General features: G+C 35.8%; 1 protein-coding gene across 4 annotated transcripts in view; it reads left to right on the forward strand.

The window, feature by feature from the left end:
• The window catches only part of LOC137628755 (muscle-specific protein 300 kDa-like), a 312,504-nt gene extending 292,166 nt beyond the window's left edge, over positions 1 to 20,338 (forward strand). For all 4 annotated transcript variants that reach the window (XM_068359939.1, XM_068359940.1, XM_068359943.1 and 1 more), the window contains 6 exons: positions 3,308 to 6,364; positions 6,517 to 6,692; positions 10,653 to 10,824; positions 12,629 to 13,198; positions 13,369 to 13,448; positions 17,847 to 20,338. In XM_068359939.1, coding sequence (XP_068216040.1) covers positions 3,308 to 6,364; positions 6,517 to 6,692; positions 10,653 to 10,824; positions 12,629 to 13,198; positions 13,369 to 13,448; positions 17,847 to 18,075 — 4,284 coding nt within the window. In that variant the 3' untranslated portion in view covers positions 18,076 to 20,338. The remainder of the gene's footprint in view (positions 1 to 3,307; positions 6,365 to 6,516; positions 6,693 to 10,652; positions 10,825 to 12,628; positions 13,199 to 13,368; positions 13,449 to 17,846) is intronic.
• The last annotated feature ends 649 nt before the right edge of the window (positions 20,339 to 20,987 follow it).

Below are 20,987 nucleotides of genomic sequence, written 5' to 3' on the forward strand. Positions count from 1 at the left end.
TTCTCTGGTAATGGGAATTACTGTGGGTATTTGCCAGTCATAAGTATTCTCTGGTAATGGGAATTACTGTGGGTATTTGCCAGTCATAAGTATTCTCTGGTAATGGAAATTACTCTGGGTATTTGCCAGTCATAAGTATTCTCTGGTAAGGGGAATTACTGTGAGTGTTTGCCAGTCCTAAGTATTCTCTGGTAATGGGAATTACTGTGGGTGTTTGCCAGTCCTAAGTATTCTCTGGTAATGGGAATTACTGTGGGTGTTTGACGGTCGTAAGTATACTCTGGGAATGGGAATTACTGTGGGTGTTTGCCAGTCGTAAGTATTCTCTGGGAATGGGAATTACTGTGGGTGTTTGCCAGTCATAAGTATTCTCTGGGAATGGGAATTACTGTGGGTGTTTGCCAGTCATAAGTATTCTCTGGGAATGGGAATTACTGTGGGTATTTGCCAGTCATACGAATTCTCTGGTAAGGAGAATTACTGTGGGTATTTGCCAATTATTATTATTATTATTATTATTATTATTATTATTATTATTACTACTTGCTAAGCTACGACCCTAGTTGGAAAAACCGGATACTATAAGCCCAGGGGCCCCAACAGGGAAAATAGCCCAGGGAGGAAAGGAAACAAGGAAAAATAAGAATATTTTAAGAACAGGAACAACATTAACCTAATACTTCCTGCATAAACTACAAAAACTTAATGAAAACAAGAGGAAGAGAAATAAGATAGAACAGTTTGCCCGAGTGTACCCTCAAACAAGAGAACTCTAACCCAAGACAGTGGAAGACTATGGTACAGAGGCTATGGCACTAGCCAAGACTAGAGAACAAAGAATTCTCTGGTAATGGGAACACTCTCGGTGTTTGCCAATCAAAAGGTAATCTTTATAAATTCTCATCCGTTTTTTATCAAGTTTTATCAAACCTACACATATGTAATCCATGATTATATGTCTCAATATTGTACGCAACCCGTCAAAAATGATGGCTAAATTTTTCGATAGATATGCACACACATGCAACCCGCTCTCACCAGGGTATGACTACTTCCGCTCCCCCTTACCCGTGGGGGGGAGCTGAGCTTAGTCGCATATATATATATATATATATATATATATATATATATATATATATATATATATATATATATGTATATATGTATGTATGTATATGTATACATATATATATATATATATATATATATATATATATATATATATATATATATATATATATATAATATAAACATATGTATATATGTGTGTGTATATATATATATATATATATATATATATATATATATATATATATATTATATATATATATATATATATATATATATATATATATATATATATATATATATGTATACATACATACATATATATATATATATATATATATATATATATATATATATATATATATGTGTGTGTGTGTGTGTGTGTGTGTAGCCAGGCACATGGTATTTATTACATAGGAGAAATTACGAACTTTTAATATTCTAAGCATTTGCCAAAGGCAGAAAATACAGAAGGTGAATTATGTGCACTCTTTCGTCCGAGCGCTCTTGCGCGTGAGCAAGGGAGTCTCACTAGAGTGACTAGATCAATGGGTCAATAGATACTCAACAGTTATATAACTTATATCGCGAAGAGATGAGAGAATAGAAGAGATTAAAGATTAATAAGAAATCTCTCTCTCTCTCTCTCTCTCTCTCTCTCTCTCTCTCTCTCTCTCTCTCTCTCTCTCTCTCTGGGTTAGATTAATTAGTAATGATGATTGGAATCATGATCATGATCAGGCTTAATCAAAACTCTTATTATTATTATTATTATTATTATTATTATTATTATTATTATTATTATTATAATATGAGACAGAAAACCCTTATGAGGTTTGCTAGAATTAGATTGTTTTAAAACAATTATTATTATTGTTATTATTATTATTATTATTATTATTATTATTATTATTATTATTATTATTATTATTATTATAATGATAATGATCGTTTTATTAATATTATTATTATTATTATTATTATTATTATTATTATCATTATAATCATTATTCAGAACTAATACAGATAGAAAATCTTAGTTTAGAATATTGTGTATGTCTTTTTTACAGTTGGAGCAAATGTTAGTGATAGGAATTATTATTATTTTTTTTTTCAAAATGCCACATTGTTCAATTTTACACCGTAGTTACGAACGTCCTTAAATCAAATCTAAAATCGATAAATGGTATTTGTATTTCGCCTTCACTTTTTACCTCGAAGGAATGACCTATTTAATTAGTGAATTATTTGACCAGTTTTATTAGGTTTATACGGGTTATTCATATTTCAGTGTAGATATTAAAATCTATAAATCATTCATTATTTTTTACAGACGTCACATATGATGAATACCTCAAGTATTTAATTTTGAAGCCTTTTTTTCTTTCGTATAAACAAGTTTAAACCCTTGTTAAAAAGCCTTACTAATCTTAAATCCCTTAATACATTCTTCAATAGAACTCAGTCACCTGTTATAACTCTTACTAAAGATAGAAAAACCAGCAAGAGTCGCCATCTATTGGGGGATAAAAGTTGCAGAATTATCTCCTAAGTAATATTGATAAAGATTTCAGTGTGATAAGGTTCCTTAACGATTTGGTAGACTCGTGACGTCAAATGACATGATAATCGATGAGGGGCTCTCCATTCCAAGTGGACGTTGGTGGGAGCTTCCCAGGACCAGAGCACATGTTTCATATTTTGAAGAATCATTAACAGTCAATACATTGATAATGATTAATTACCGTGTTCAATAAGGCTTCGTTCTTTATTTTTCACCACCGTACAACGGTTTGCTCGTGATTAAAGGTTTCTCTTGGAGTTTAATACCCAGCTTTATGTAAAACGAACGAAAGTGATCGTGCAAAGTCTTGAAATAATTACGACCGTAAACTCTACGGGGGTTAAACGATTGATTTCAGAGTGAGTCCCATTTCGGAATGGCGATATGTATATATTCCCATAGTTTTTCATCCATTTCCCTAAATGTCTCATTGACAAAATTTATTTTAGATTTAACGATTGTGGTTATTGTGATTGCTGACAAACTTTAAAATGGTTAATTGATTGAGATCGTTCTAAAGTAAACATTGATTTATTGATTGAGATCATTCAAAAGTAAACATTATTTACTTTTCAATTAGGAGAATTCTTTAACTGATATTGCTTTAAATGGTGTAAGATAATTACCAGTTGATTATTATCACTATTATTAAAACATTTATTTTTCCCACTTCAGGTGCTGGTGGGAGAAGCAGTGTGGTCTGGTGAACGGGTAACTGAGCTCAGAAAGTTAGCTCGAGAGATACAATTACATGTAGCTGAAGACACAGCACAGGATACTCCTCTTGTGGCCGAAGTAGAACGTTTAGGATTCAGAATCACCAGCTTGACAGAAGCCATCACACAGCTGAGTAGCAACTTGACTCTTCAGACAGATGCAGAATCAGAAGATAAAAAGGAAACTGCACTTAAGAAGTTGAAAGATGGAATCAGCGAGGCAAACAACCTCCTTGCTTTACCGGTGCCTGAAGTCAACGAAACAGCAGAGCATGTAACAAAGCTGCAGAGCCAACTAGTGTCACTAGGTGAATCTGGAGGTCCAATGGTTGAAAGTGGCCCCACTCCAGTGATAGAGGCCTGGCAAACTGCTGTTCGTGATACTCACAATCGGTACGAGCAAGTTGTGGCGGGTCTCAGCACTGATGATGAGCAGCTTGCAGCTGCATTGACGACGTGGCAGAATTATGTTGAGAGTGTAGAGAGTAGTATGACTGCCCCAGCTCCAGCTACACGTGAGGGTTTGCATGAAGCATCTCGTCTATGCCAAGTTCACCGTTCTATCCTCTCAACACAATCGAACGTTTTATCAACCATGCAGGAGCAAGCGCAGTCAGATGATGCTCCACCTCACATAAAGGCTCTTCAAGACCGCCTTAGGAATCTTATTTTACGTCATAAAACTGTCCTTACAACTGTAACTGAGAGGGAACAGTTGCTACTTCAAACCATAACAACTTGGGAAACGTATAGAATAAAGGTAGCTCAGTTACAGACATGGATACTTACATTAGAGCAAGAAAAGCAAGGATTACAGTTACGCCAAGTTGCACGGCGTCGCCTCGATAAAGTCATCAATAGACTGCAGTCACTTTTGGAACACCTAGGTAGAGGAGAAGAACAGGTTGAAGAGGTATCAAAGTTATGCCAGCAGTTGGTATCATCATGTGATCCAAGCATCCACTCTATAATAAAAGCAGAGCTGGCCTCTTTACAGCAACGTGTGACAAACATGCGTGCTGGTGTGGAGACGTGGCTTAGCTATCTTAACAGGAGCTCTAGCTTATGGCAGCGTTACGAAGAAGTTTACTCCAGATTGAATTCCGTTCTTGGTGAGCTGCAGTCAAGACTAGCTGAAGACTTACCATCTGACTTTGGCAGTGTAAAAGAGACAATTAAAAAGTTCCATGAAGCAACAGCATCCATAGAATCTCTGAGTGGAGATCTTTCACTATTGAGAACAACTCGTGAAGAAATGGTTGACTCTTTAACACCAGCAGACCTTCGTCTTATAACTCAGCGTATGTGGCGGGTCACTCAACTGCAAGCAGAGCTTTTACATCAGTACAGACTGAAAATTAGCACATTAGAAGACAGACTAGAGTTGTGGCAGCTATATGACACTAGATATCAACAGTTCTTATCTTGGGCTAGGGACATGGAAAATAAGATTGAAGGTGGGTCAGAACAGTATATCAACACGTTGATTAGGAAGTTGGAGCATGATTATCAAGTAGAAATTGACACCAAGAGTATTGAGAAATTGTGGCTTCTATCTGAGGGTGAAGAGCTTATTTCATGTAGTAATGAAGAACAAGCAGCAGAGTTAAAGAAAAAGATAGAACATATTGAAACAACTTGGAAACATATTCATGATAAATGTAACAGCAGAAAACAGAAGCTTCAGGATATTGTCACAACCATAAACAAAGCTGAGGTAACTTTGGCCGAACTTAAAGAATGGCTGTTCCTTATTGAAAAGAAATTATCAAGTCCAGTCATCTTCCAAAATAGCTCTAAGAAAGAAATTGATAGTCTTCTAGAAGCTGAAGAAGAAATTCGTAAAGAAATTGAAAAACAAAGTGGAACTATTTCATCTGTCCTTAACCTTTGTGATATGGTAATTCATGACTGTACAGAGTTTGATGCAAATGGTGACACTGACTCCCTACAGGAAGCGCATCAAAATCTTGAGCGTCGGTGGGGTGACATATGCACCCGAGCTGAAGAGCGTAAGAAGTTTATCAAGAAAACTTGGAAGATGTGGGAGGAGCTGATTATTCTCAATACAACTTTCGTCGAATGGCTAACATCCATGGAGTGCAGAGTAATGAATTTAACTGCGGCATCCACGTTGGTGACCTATAGTAGTTTGGAAGAAAGAATACCTGAAGTTCAAGAACTACAACCATTGATCCATGACAAGACTCCTTTGTATGAGCAGCTTAATCAAAAATACCGCGTTTTGGCCAGACCATATGGAAGAGAAAACAGGCTAGATCAAGCCAATGAAATAAGAAGTATGGTTAAAGCTTCAAATACTAGATTCCATACTCTAAGCTATCATGTTACAATTATTTTAAGACGCCTTAGATATAGTAGGAGATTGTTTGATGAATTTGAGAATAACAGAGAACAGCTGATGTCATGGGCTAATGACTTTGATCTCAAGGTATCAGAATACGATAATCAGTCCTTTACGAACTTGGAGCACAAACAGCGAGCTCTTCTGCAGCTAGTTGCAGAATATGAAGCCAAAGAAGAAGCATTGAAGAACTTTGATGACTCTATCACCTACTTATTCCAAAGAAGTACATATCCTGATTGTCTTCTTATTGAGGAGAGTTTAACTGAGTATTGGGTGACCAGAAAGCTCGTCCACACCAGATTACTGACACTGCAGGAAGCCATCGAAAAGGAAATAACCGAAACTCCAGGTGCATCCATGATTAAGATTGAACCAAGTTATGCACTACCTAAACTTTCCGAAGAAATGTATGATCAGCAAGAGGACGAATACAGGGTACCTTTAATGTCTGATGCAGAACTGTCTAGTTTGGAACCTACTTTAAGTTCTGTGGATATGTCCCTTATTGGTGCTGTTGGTGGGAGATCCCTTCTAGTTGAGATGAGAGCAGCTTTAGACGAAAGTAAAAAGCTCCTGTTACGCCTTGAAGAAGCATTGAAGTGCCCTACACCCCAGGGTGCTGAAGTGGATAAAACATATTATTCATTTGTAAGTATAAGCAGATGAAGTAAGCTGAGATAACAATTTTGCCTTTGAAAACTATCTTAATAGAGAGAATAGTACTGAGTGCAATGAATTAAGTGGATAAATTTTGATAATGATCTTATCTAATCATTTATCATTTTTGCATTCCCTTCTAGTCGAAACAGTTAGCAGGATGCAGATCGTCAGTGGATCTTTTGAGTTCATTAGTTCAGCACGCTGGCGATGATCCTGAGATCAGAGAACTCCATCCAGAGGTCAACCAGGTCATAGAAGAGTTTGCACAGTTAGAGATTTTGTCGAAGGCTAAACAACAAAGGCTTAAAGAAAGCAGGTAGGTTCTGAATTCCTGAAATTTTAAAAGCCATTCCTTAAATGGCCATACAAAAGAGCAGATGTGTCATCTTCACTCTTATTTCTTCTGTTCCTTTTCACTTTCTTTGCCACTCCATATTTCCCCCTTCCATTTTTCAAGGCTGTTCAAATTGATTTATTTGGCCACAACCATATTAAAGATAAATACTTCATTGCGTAATGTTTACCCTAATACAGTATTGCATATATATTTTTTCTCAATATCACCATAATATATTCCTTATATAATAAGCCAGGTCAGGTTTCCCAAGTCCGTTCAAAATATTTTTGGAACTTTGAATACAATCAAGTAGTCATAGAATATTGGTGAATTAAGCTTTATTTGTGGAATTTTATTTTAAGAATGGAAAAATCAAATGAATAACATAACATTAGATTCAGAAAATTAAAATTTAAGAATTTTAGCATAGCTGAAGACGTTAATGCATGACTTGTAGTAATTCATATCTGCATGTTTCAATACCCAAGGAGGTGGTAAGTACAGTGAAGTTGTCGTGAGGTTTTAGCATTTCATAGAGCTGTGTGTGATTAGTCAGACAATTGGATTTGGAAATCTGCTTTGTATTTCTTATATGTTTCCCAACTGCTAAGCCCCATTATCTTTGAAAAATGCAGTACTCGAAAACTGTGACTAAAAAGCTGTTGATTCTTTGTAGCAAGTCGAATGCAGGACTGTACACAAATCTGTTGCTATCCCTATATGTAAAGGCTCATTATTTGCAAGTCATTTGTTTACTATTAAAGGTAAATCCATGTATCCATCAAACCCCATAGCTTGGGATACGTGAATACAACACTTAAACCATAGAAATGTTTGGACTGTATATCATGCTTGCTTTTGATCAGTGAGTGAATTTACCAGTTTGCCTCGGTTCGCTAGAATGTATTTCATAAGAGCTTTCTCTTGCCAGTTTTCATAGGAGCCAGCTTTCCAATAGTCCCCACACAAGGTATTTATGGTTTAAATACTCATAGCATTACTGTGTATGCTAGAAGGTCACGGATGCTAGTAATTTCGATCAATGCTCGTCATTTTTTCCCTGAATCTCCTCTCACCCCCAATCTTGAGTTTGCATTTTGTCATACATTCTGCTGTAGAAGGACATCGTTCTAAAGGGTGATGGACGTACAGTTGGACACAGGAATTGCAGGCACATTTTGCTTTGAGAAAGTGCACCCAGTCACACCCTTACTTCGTGGAATGTTCATGTATTTAGCTCCACCCACTACCCCCTGTCATCTCTCCCTGCACTATCTGTTAGGTTACTCGCTGCGCAGTTTGCGTGTGACATGGTGCTCTTCCTCAGAGCGAGGGGTGCCAAGAATTCCTGTGTCCGACTGTACTAATATCTTCGTTTTTTTTTTTTTTCTCATTTATTTAGGTAATTGCAATTATCGTATTTTATAAACTGGTTAAAGGTTGAAAGTTATCTTTCCATTAACTAATGATATTTGTGCTAAATAACATTTTGTTAAATGAAGCAACTTTGAAAAGGATTTTTTTTCCTAGGTAATAAAGTTAATGTATCCATTTGTTTTTTTAATAAGTTAAAGCTTTTAAAAAGTCCCACATTTATGTCAAAACAACCAGCAAATTGTATACATTTCCGTGTCAGTGCTTTAGTAATCTTGCATGCATACGGATCATTGAACTCAGTTTTACATTATCATCATTTTCCCCTTTAGATGTTAACAATCCCGGAATCAGTTTTTACATAAACTCCCTGATTAAAACAAAGTAATCCTGGCAGTACATGTTGTTATACTTAGAGTTTGTAACGAATATTCTCATTGTTGTGTACTACTGATAGAAAAGATATAGTGTTTTTTGTCGTATGTAATATTATTTATGATTTTTTTTTTTTTTTTTTTTTTTTTTATAGTATCTGGTGACCAAACCTTTGTCTTTGCGTATATTTTGGTAGATGTCCTTATTTCATAACGTTAAATTTCACTATCTTTGAAATTCAGCATTTTGATGCAGTTTCTAATGAAATCAACAGAGGTAGAATTTTTGTACCTATATGTAGCTCACGACCCATGCGAGTTAATCATATTGGATTGCACATATTGATAAAAACTTGAAAGAGAAGCTGCTTTGGTTATTCTTAGCATTTGAATGAACATTGCTTGATTTATCTCCTTTCGACTTTAAATAGTTTTATTATTTATTTTAAGCAATTTTTAAACCTAATCATCAAATCTAGAATGTGCATTTGGTTCCATTAAACAGTAGTGTGTGAAATATTTTCCTTAAATTTTGACAGATCATTGACTGCAACCATTCTTTCTCATATTTACAATATGCTATTCTTTAAATGGAAATTTGCTTATGGTATATTTGGCATCATGTCTATACGATACACATATATGCATTGCATTTTGAGATCCGTGTCTATAATATACACATATAGACTGTTTAATTTTGTCACGGTATTATAGACCCTTTTGTTCTATGTTTTTGTGTCTATAATATACACATATAGACTATTTAATTTTGTCACGGTATTATAGACCCTTTTGTTCTATGTTTTTGTGTCTATAATATACACATATAGACTATTTAATTTTTTCACGGTATTATAGACCCTTTTGTTCTATGTTTTTGTGTCTATAATATACGCATACAGACTATTTAATTTTGTCACGGTATTATAGATCCGTGGTACCCTTTTCTTCTATATTTTTGTCATGTTTTATGAAATATACGGTACATTTTTGAACTTAAATGAAAAATAATTCGTTTTTTGCTCCATGCCTGTACAATAGTATTTTATTTTTTAGTCTTACAAAGACTCGTGATATTTTATTTATTCCCTAAATTTATAAAATCCTGAAGATCCTTTGACTCAGTTATGAAATATTCACAATAAGTTTGTCCTCGAAGTAGGTAAAACATACTCGTCATTTTTTTTTTTTTTTTTTTTTTTTTTTTTTTTTTTTTTTTTTTTTTTTTAAGCCGTAAGCTACCAGTAGTTTTGTTTCCATATACACAAAATAACCTTTGTATTTTTGCCACACATGTAAGATACACATTGTTTATGTCTCCATATTAAAGAACACATTAAATGATGCATATTAATCTTTAGGAAAATTCACATTGTATGTTTCCTTAAATGTTCTTAAAATACTTTGTATTATTTTAGGTATATCTTCTGAAACATAATTTCTACTGACATTGCTTTATTTCATGAAATTCAAATACTAATTGGTTACGTTTTATGAAATAAGTTCTTCATAATTTCTAAAATTCAGTCTAAAATTACTTTATAAATTTTAAATATGTATTTTGATTTTGAGTATTTAACTGTCAATTTTTTTATTTCTGATAGATCCCTCTTATATTTTAAAGATATTTATATAGAATTGTATATAAAATATTATTCTTGAAGGAAATATATATTGGGAAAGAAACTATTTTGCCTATTTATATGGGAATTGGTCGACTTGTGTTTTTTTTTCATTGTATGAAATATTTTGAAATATCAATTATTAAAATAAATATTAGTATGAAAAGTTAACTATAATTTTCTTAGATTCCATTATTGATATTGGAATTTAAATGTAGATCTTGAGCAATTGAGATATAAAGAAAAATTCTAGCCTAGTCAATATGGTTGATGCAGAGATTTTTGAAGAGAATACATTTGCAAAAAAAGATTGTATATAAATTTCCCTAGAAACATATATGGATTGCATAGAAATCCATTTTATAAATGCTCTTGAAACTGATAGTTGCCTAAATAGAAACCATAGATTAATTTAGTGTGTATCAAATAACTAGTATAAAATGGACATAGCCAAGAATAAGTTATCTCTAGAGGTGACGGGAGTTGAATTTTGATGCTGTGAATTAGCGGTCTTAGACCACTGGCCGTAGATCGTAGCTGACTTTGGCATGGGCATGTTTTGCTTGCAGTGAGACGTCATCCTTGACGTGCCCGCTGTGTTGCAGACGGAATTGGCAGCAGTTCGAGAATGACATGTGGCGCCTGGAGCAGTGGCTCAGCCATTCTGAAGCCACGCAGTCGATGCTTGATAATCCACCGACGCCGATGGAGCAGCTCGAAGAAGTTGCGCAAGATCATAGAGTAAGTGGATGTCAGGGTCTTAGTATTCTGTGTATTTTATTCCCTGTTTTTTTTTTTTTTTTTTTTTTTTTTTTTTTTTTTTTTTTTTTTTTTTTTTTTTGTAGAGGTGCAATGCAAGGAAGGATATTTTGCCATTGTTTTGCATATGCAATTCAAATTAAGAGATGGTATTTTGCAACGGTTTTGCATATGCAATTCGAGGTGAGATATGGTATTTTGCTACGGTTTTACATATGCAATTCGAGGTGAGATATGGTATTTTGCAATGGTTTTGCATATGCAATTCGAGGTGAGATATGGTATTTTGCAATGGTTTTGCATATGCAATTCGAGGTGAGATATGGTATTTTGCAACGGCTTGCATATGCAATTCGAGGTGAGATATGGTATTTTGCAATGGTTTTGCATATGCAATTCGAGGTAAGAGGTTTTGCATATGCTATTCGAGTTTTGCGACGGTTTTGTATATACTATTCGAGGTAGGACATTGTATTTTGCAAAGGTTTTGCTTATGCAATTCGAGGTAGGACATTGTATTTTGCAAAGGTTTTGCATATGAAATTCGTTGTAAGAGATGGTATTTTCAACGGTTTTGCAATGCAATTCGTGGTAAGAGATGGTATTTTGCAACGGTTTTGCATATACAATTCGTTGTAAGAGATGGTATTTTGCAACGGTTTTGCATGTGCAATGTCGTTATTATGGCAGGGTTTTTTTTAATAAACGATTGGTATTTCGTATGGAATTTTGAAAGTATAAATACAACAAAAAGTGTTGTATTTTACCGGTTTTTTTTTATATAGAAATGCTAAAATAACTGGTATTTTAAATGTCTTTCACTTATAGGCATGCAGTAAAATTTAGTTTTTTTGCATACCTATTTATTTGCTTATGGAAGTACAAAAAATATTGTACATTTCTCGAATTTTTAGTAGGAAAATACAGTAAAAGGAAAGGTGATCTTTTAGGTGGCTTACAGATAGAAATACAATAGATAATAGTGTTTTTGGAGACAGTTTGCAGATACATTGCAATTAAATTGATTGTTTTTTCAGGCTTTGTAATTATAGTAATTCAAAGGTTAAAGTTTTTTATCAAGTCTTCAGGTAGAGATGCAATTAAATATATTACATCTTCAATTAATTTTTGCCTTAGAAGGGCAAACAAAAGGGTTTGTATCTTCGTCATCAGTTTAATTATAGAATTTCAATAAAAAGGGACTGATTTTACTTGGACAGTTACATATATTGATGAAGAGGAAATTATTTCGAAGCGGGGTTCCCTTTTTTAAAAATCAATGCAGTTGGGATTGGTTGACCTTACCAGGATGTTTGCATATGGAAATAAAGTATTTTGGGGAAGGTTGTTTAACTGAACTTTTGTAGTATTTAATATTGTGGTCACTCCGTGTTTTTGCACTTTGTTTTATGTCTATTTCTACTTGGTATGTGAATAATTTTTTATGTTTTTTAATTTTTTTATTATACAAGAAACCCTGTCTTATTCTGTTAAATCTCTTTGAAATTCATATATTAAAGTTCTTTTATTTTTGTATCAATCAAGAAACCCTGTTTTAATCTGTTAAATCTCTTTAAAATTCATGTATTAAAGTTCTTTAATTGTTGTATCAACCAAGAAACCCTGTTTATATCAGCTAAATCTCTTTGAAATTCATATATTAGAATTCTTTTATTTTTTGTATCAACCAAGAAACCCTGTTTTAATCTGCTAAAACTTTAATATTCATATATTAAAGTTCTTAGGCTTCTTATGTTTCCTCTCTAACCCTTTAAACCTTCCTCAGGAGTTCCTAATGGACCTGGATGGCCACAAATCTGTGATAATGTCATTGAACATCATTGGCAAGCATTTAGCCGAACACACTCGCGACCAACGGAGAGGCACTCAGGTTCGAGAGCGCCTTTCCGCCGCCAACCGCCGCTGGGAGGCCGTCTGCGCCGCGGCGTCAGTCTGGCAGGCGAAGTTGCAGACAGCCCTGATGGGCAACTCAGAATTCCATTCCACCATATCCGACCTTCTGGCCTGGACGGAGACGACGGAGGAGAACCTCCACAAGCTGGCTGCCGAGGAAGAGACGGACGAGTCCGCCCTCCGCGAACGCGTGAACCGCGTCCTTGATGTTCGAGCTGAAGTTGAGCGTTGCGAGCCCCGTGTAGCGTCCCTGCATGAGGCCGCGCAACACCTCCTCACTCAGCAGCAAGACGACCAGTGTTCCGCGGTGCGGGAGCGCCTCGCCCTCCTCTCCAGAAGGCTGCAGCTGCTCTTGCAACTCTGTTCGCAGCAGCTGACCTATCTGTCCCAGCGACTAGGACAAGATTTCACCAGCTCTTTGGCGTCTCTGGCCTCGTCGGGGGTAAGTGCAGTCCAGGTGAAGTCGTTTATAGCACAGTCCCGTGATCATACTTGTCATATTCTTTCCCGTATACAGTATTATTTGCTGGCTTGCATGGATAAAACTATAGAATCGTCGCACAGTAGCACCACCGTAGTCTTTTGAACTGCACACTTTTTCTTTTTTTCCAGCTGTACGAGTCTGCAGAGTTTTCTCTGTCGCGACCAACCTCGCCCAGTTCCCAGACAGCCAGCTTCCATTCTGATGTACAGTACGTACCAACTTGGCTCTTTGGGTCTCGCCAAGCACATTGTAGTAGTCACTGTGAACTTTAAATTAAGATTAAAAGCTATGTCAATGTTTACAGTAAATTGTCATGTAGCATTGTTTCAAAAGCACACAACGTCTAATTTTTTTTTCATACTTTATTGCTATGTATTTTCATTTCACTTTATTTTTTTTTTTTTTCACGTATGCTATATGCAGGTCGATATAGTTTCTTGAATATATCACCAAGGACTAAGAATATTTGAGATTAAAATAAGCCTTTTGCAGCTTTTAATACATAATTTTACTATATATCACATTGAAACATATGACCAATGAAGTCTATATTTAGTGATATACATAAAATACTAGTTTGAAAAAGTGTACCAAGATTCATGTATGATATCTTAATAATTTTTTTTCATTGTTTTCAAATGTTTGTTGTAAATCATGGAAGTTGTTTCCATATTTTACCTTGAAAACAAATCATGAAATTGCTATCCTATTTCATTTTGCCAACAAGCAGTGAAATGGTTTCCCTATTTCACCTAGCCAATAAGTCATGAAATTGTTTTCCTGGTTTACCTTACCAACAGTCATTTTTTTCCCTATTTCACCTTACCAACAAGTCATTTTTTCCCTATTTCACCTTACCAACAAGTCATTTTTTTCCCTATTTCACCTTGCCAACAAGTCATAAAATTGTTTTCCTGGTTTATCTTGCCAACAAGTCATGAAATTGTTTTCCTGGTTTATCTTGCCAACAAGTCATAAAATTGTTTTCCTGGTTTATCTTGCCAACAAGTCATGAAATTGTTTTCCTGGTTTATCTTGCCAACAAGTCATAAAATTGTTTTCCTGGTTTAACTTGCCAACAAGTCATGAAATTGTTTTCCTGGTTTACCTTGCCAACAAGTCACATTTTTCCTATTCCACCTTGCCAACAAGTCATATTTTTTTCTGTTTCACCTGGCCAACAAATCATAAGATTGTTTCCCTATTTCACCTTGCCAACAAGTCATGAAATTGTTTTCCTTTTTTATTTTGCCAACGTCATAAAATTGTTTCCCTATTTCACCTTGCCAACAAGTCGTGAGATTTTTCCTGGTTTACCTTGCCAACATGCCATATATTTTTTCCCTTTTTCCCCTTGCCAACAAGTCATAAAATTGTCTCTATTTCTCCTTGCCATCAAGTCAAGAAATTGTTTCCCTACTTCACCTTTCCAACAAGTCAAGAAGTTGTTTTTCTATTTCATCTTGCAAACAAGGTATAAAATTGTTTCTCCTATTTCACCTTGCCAACAAGTCAGAAAATTAATTCCACATTTCGCCTTGCCATCTCTTTAGTCTCTTAAAGGAAACAATATTTCTTCCTTACAACTTATGAACTGGACCTAATTGAAAATAGTCCAACAAGGATCCTAGTAGAGCCTGATACAGGGATACTTTAGTTATAACAAATATATTCTATATAATAGAGAAATATTTCATGGTGTCATTGACAGTCTCACTTTGCAAGGGAATGAGTAAATATAGTAACTCATTTCACCAGTAAGTGAATATCTACTTAATTTTACCCATTTGATCTTCACAACTATAGAATGTTCTTTCTTTAACATGAAATTGCTGAGATCCTTAAATCACCCTGCCCAGTAGCTCATGAAATTGTGGGCCAAATTTTCCCTCTCAAATAATGGAACGTCTCATACTTCACTTTTCAAATAACTCATACTAATGAATAACTATATTTTGCCATCCCATCATCTAAGAAACTTCCCATACTTCTTCCCAATAACTCGTACCAATGAATAACTACATTTTGCCCTCCCGTCATCTATGAAACGTCCTATACTTCTTCCCAATAACTAAAACCAATAGATAACTACATTTTGCTCTCCCATCAGCTAATGAAACGTCTCCTATTTCCCCTTCCTAAAAACTCTTTCCAACAAATAACTGAAAATCGAAGCCTCAGTCCCTCACGAAATCACTTTTCCATTCTACATTTCATGAAATAGTTGATGCCCTCATTTCGTCCTGCCTAGCAGCTCATAAAATTGTTTGCCCATTTTACCCTCCCATCAACTAATGAAACGTCCCATACTTCACTTTTCCAACTTATTCCAACGAATATCTTTATATCGAAGCCTCAGTCCCTCACGAAATCACTTTTCCATTCTACCTTTCACGAAAGAGTTGATGCCCTCATTTCATCCTGCCTAGCACCTCATGAAATTGTTTGCCCATTTTACCCTCCCTTCAACCAATGAAACGTCCCATACTTCACTTTTCCAACTTATTCCAACGAATATCTTTATATCGAAGCCTCAGTCCCTCACGAAATCACTTTCCCGTTCTGCTTTTCACGAAGTAGTTGATGCCCTCATTTCCTCCTGCCCAGCAGCTCATGAAATTGTTTCCCCATTTTACCCTCCCCTCAACCAATGAAACGTCCCATACTTCTCTTTACCACTTTTCCAATACCTCACTCTAACGAATAACTTGAAATCGAAGCCTCAGTCCCTCATGAAATCACTTTTCCATTCTACCTTTCGTGAAATAGTTGATGCCCTCATTTCATCCTGCCTATCAGTTCGTAAAATTGTTTGCCCATTTTACCCTCCCATCAACCAATGAAACGTCCCATACTTCACTTTTCCAATGACTCATTCCAACGAATATCTTGATATCGAAGACTCAGTCCATCACGAAATCACTTTTCCATTCTACCTTTCATGAAATAGTTCATGCCCTCATTTCATCCTGCCTAGCAGTTCATGAAATTGTTTGCCCATTTTACCCTCCCATCAGCTAATCAAACATCCCATACTTCTCTTTACCACTTTTCCAATACCTCACTCTAACGAATAACTTGATATCGAAGCCCCAGTCCCTCACGAAATCCCTTTCCCATTCTACCCTCCCATCAGCTAATGAAACGTCCCATACTTCACTCTTCCAACTTATCCCAACGAATATCTTGATATCGAAGCCTCAGTCCCTCACGAAATCACTTTTCCATTCTACCTTTCACGAAATAGTTGATGCTCTCATTTCATCCTGCCTATCAGTTCGTAAAATTGTTTGCTCATTTTACCCTCCCATCAACTAATGAAACATCCCATACTTCTCTTTACCACTTTTCCAATACCTCACTCTAACGAATAACTTGAAATCGAAGCCTCAGTCCCTCACGAAATCCCTTTCCCATTCTACCCTCCCAACAACCAATGAAACGTCCCATACTTCACTTTTCCAATAACTCATTCCAACGAATATCTTGATATCGAAGCCTCAGTCCCTCACGAAATCACTTTCCCGCTCTACCTTTCACAAAATAGTTGATGCCCTCATTTCATCCTGCCTATCAGTTCGTAAAATTGTTTGCCAATTTTAACCTCCCATCAGCTAATGAAACATCCCATACTTCTCTTTACCACTTTTCCAATACCTCACTCTAACGAATAACTTGAAATCGAAGCCTCAGTCCCTCACGAAATCCCTTTCCCATTCTACCCTCCCATCAGCTAATGAAACGTCCCATACTTCACTCTTCCAACTTATTCCAATGAATATCTTGATATCGAAGCCTCAGTCCCTCTCGAAATCACTTTTCCATTCTACCTTTCATGAAGTAGTTAATTCCCTCATTTCATCCTGCCTTGCAGCTCATGAAATTCTTTGCCCATTTTAACCTCCCATCAGCTAATGAAACGTCCCATACTTCACTCTTCCAACTCATTCCAACGAATATCTTGACATCGAAGCCTCAGTCCCTCACGAAATCACTTTCCCATTCTACATTTCATGAAATAGTTGATGCCCTCATTTCATCCTGCCTAGCAGCTCATGAAATTGTTTGCCCATTTTACCCTCCAATCAACTAATGAAACGTCCCATACTTCTCTTTACCACTTTTCCAATACCTCACTCTAACGAATAACTTGAAATCGAAGCCTCAGTCCCTCACGAAATCCCTTTCCCATTCTACCCTCCCATCAGCTAATGAAACGTCCCATGCTTCACTTTTCCAACTTATTCAGACGAATATGTTATCGAAGCTCCAGTCCCTCACGAAATCACTTTCCCATTCTACCTTTCACGAAATAGTTGATGCCCTCATTTCATCCTGCCTATCAGTTCGTAAAATTGTTTGCCCATTTTACCCTCCCATCAACTAATGAAACGTCCCATACTTCTCTTTACCACTTTTCCAATACCTCACTCTAACGAATAACTTGAAATCGAAGCCTTGGTCCCTCACGAAATCCCTCTCTCATTCTACCCTCCCATCAGCTAATGAAACGTCCCATACTTCACTCTTCCAACTCATTCCAACGAATAACTTGATATCGAAGCCTCAGTCCCTCACGAAATCACTTTCCCATTCTACCTTCCAGTGACAGTTTCCTCGTGGAGGGCGAAGATGGCGTAGTGCGGCGTTGCTACAGATTCTTCGGACGTGTCATGCGTGCTGCCCTGCCTATCCAAGCCCTCATGCTGCTCATGCTTGGGGTGGCCACCCTCGTGCCCACTTCTGAGGACGACTACGCTTGCAGTATGGCCAACAACTTCGCCCGAAGTCTCGATCCGATGCTTCGATATCCGAACGGACCTCCACCCATTTAATCGAGAAGAAGAAGAAGAAGCACATACCGCCGTCGCCCCCCCCCCCCCCCTCCACCACCCACCCCCTACCCGAAACTCCCTTCAAGATACATATTTCGTCTTCCTCCGAATCTTAGGAATGTCTATATTAGATGAATTTCTTCAAAACAGAAATTGAATTGTTGATTATAAGTATATATATATTCTGTGAATTTATGATTTCATATCAGATGAGATGTACCTGTCGCAAGTGAAAGAAATCACATAATGTATATTTATATGTAATTTTAATAATAAGCACATTATTTCTCATTAGTTTAGTGAACGATATTTTGAAAGAAAAAAAGAAATTGTTATATTTTATTTAGTTCGTGGGCTATAAATGTATGATACAGTTGTTGATTTTTTTCAAGTTTAATACTACTTAAGACTTCAAAAAAAGAAAGAGGGTGATTTGAAAGTTCCTTATGACAGTGCCCATCGTTTCACAGGAAGAAACTAGAAAAAAAAACAAGAAGGAGAAGAAAGTAACGACAATGATTGTGTTATATTGCATAATTAGTATTCGAGGTTACTTATTCCGAGTGCGTCCTAACGTATGACACAGACCACGGACAGAATTGTCTTTTTATCAATATGCTGGAACGTGAAGATATAGTTCTTACCGTGACGAACCTTGCTTGGTGCTACGAATCAAAGAAAAAAGAAATCCTAGCACACAAATTTGGGGATGAAGAGTTTTATAATATCCCAATTTTTTTTTGCAGATGATATTAGGTGCTATAAGAATTTATATGGATGTCATACCAGTAGTTAACCTTTTTGGCAAAAGTATGTATATTGTCAAAATTACTATAGAGAGGATTGAATCCAAGCGATCTGAACGTATGGACCAAGACCTTGGTATGGACTCAGGTTTCATTTAAAAACGGATCGGATATCAAATGAGAGACGGGAAAATTGTCTCTCCCGGTGTTAACTATTGACGGAATTTCCTCAAGTCAGGATAAAGTGACTTTATATTATGTAAAGCTGTTTTAGGTACATTTTTTTTATAATACAGCTCGTCGCTTTATGGTGGGTGTGAAGGAATTCTGTCAATATGGAGGTTTTAGTCTACCAGTTTAAAAAAAAAAAAACAGTCATTTGTGATAAGTGTTTAAGCCTTATGCCCAACTGTGGAGCATTATATTGCATAAGGTGTTGGTTTAGGCATTTGATATTCTGTAGTAGATTAAAAAAAAAGAATATTTTCAGCATACATGGCGTTGGTGATCGTTTTATCTGCCAAGGCAAATTTACCCCTATACACATTTTCTTTGCTTATAATTATCTTCCGTTTTTTTAAATTATTTTTTTGACTCGTTTGTGACGTCTAATGAATGTGAGATGGCCAGTGCGAAAAAGTCGCTCAGCGTGGAACCTGAGCGACTTCTTCTCAAGACAAGATGACGACTGTGGGGAACACCTGAGCCGGGTAAGGAAGTAAAGGGTGTCGTGATATTAGCCGCCCCTTTCAAATTGTGTGTTTATTCGACCGGCCAGGCCCTGTAGTCCCCATCTTTCGAGCACTGGTGATCAGCATATTTATGCTAGATGATATATCTTAAAAGATATCGAATTGTTCTTAATTTGTCTCTCTTTTACTTTTTATTTGACGTATGAGGTCAGTGTCTGACCGATACATTTTATATAGTGTAGGGTCTCCGCTTATTGCTTCAAAGCTTTCTGACGCGACATATATTTTGTTTTTTATTTTATTTTTTTCTAATTTTGGCAAAAAACTGCTAAATGTTCTATATACATACATATATAAAGAATATATATCCATGTGATGTTAAGTGCGGAAGCGATGTATTAAAAAAAAAAGGGTCATTGAAATGTTTTAAATAAACTTTTAGTGCCTGAAATACGAAAGCCCTACTATGTGCAGGCTGTGACGGATGTGCCATATACATAAAAGAAATGTTGACCAGCTAAAGTAAGTAGGAGAATTAACCCCAGAAAAAAAAAATACATATGTATGCCTAACCAATCAAACTTATGATTATACTGTAATAATTTTTTTTATTATTATTAATTGATTGGGAGAACCTTGATGCTAATTCATGCCCAGCCAATCAAAAGAAACTCGTAAAGAAAGTCCTGCGAAATATTATAACAGTACTTATTGGACTTCCAGCCACTAGAGTAGCTTATGCTAGGTTAGCAAAGCACGCGCTGAAGGGCAGTCATTTATACCATGGTGTGAGTTAATTCATACAAATATATGTGATCTTCTATTGAGGCACTTTTATTCTATCCTCAAGTGTGTTCTAAGATTTTGTGTTTGTTATTTGCCATTTGGATATTATTATTATTATTATTATTATTATGTATATATTAATACGATAGCGTGTGTGTTATTTATTTTGTCTCACGCTTTAAAGAAAACTGAAATAATTTCATGGTATACTCTTACAAATTCACATTAGACTTTGATTACTTAACCAAAGCACATCTTATATAGTTTTCCCAATTTTGTCTTTAGCACCTGACTCTTTTTTTTTTAAATATCAGACAAAAAATTGAGTTTTATCAATTTCCATAACCTAGATTATAAAAGTAATCTCGGGACATTTTATTCAAACATGTATAGGTTAGGAACAAGATAATTAGTATTGAAAATATTTCATGTAATTTACAGGGGTTCCGCTAGTTATTATTATTATTATTATTATTACAAGCTAGGCTATAACCCTTGTTGGAAAAGCAATATGCTATAACCCCAAAGGGTCCAACAAGGAAAAGTAGCCCAGTGTGGAAAGGAAACAAGGAAATAGATAAACTATAAAAGAAGAATTATTACAAGCTAGGCTATAACCCTAATTGGAAAAGCAATGTGCTATAAGCCCAAAGGGTCCAACAAGGAAAAAGAGGCCAGTGAGGAAAGG

The sequence above is a fragment of the Palaemon carinicauda genome, chromosome 36, assembly GCF_036898095.1.
Source record: "Palaemon carinicauda isolate YSFRI2023 chromosome 36, ASM3689809v2, whole genome shotgun sequence".
In the NCBI taxonomy this organism is placed as follows: Eukaryota; Metazoa; Arthropoda; class Malacostraca; order Decapoda; family Palaemonidae; genus Palaemon; species Palaemon carinicauda.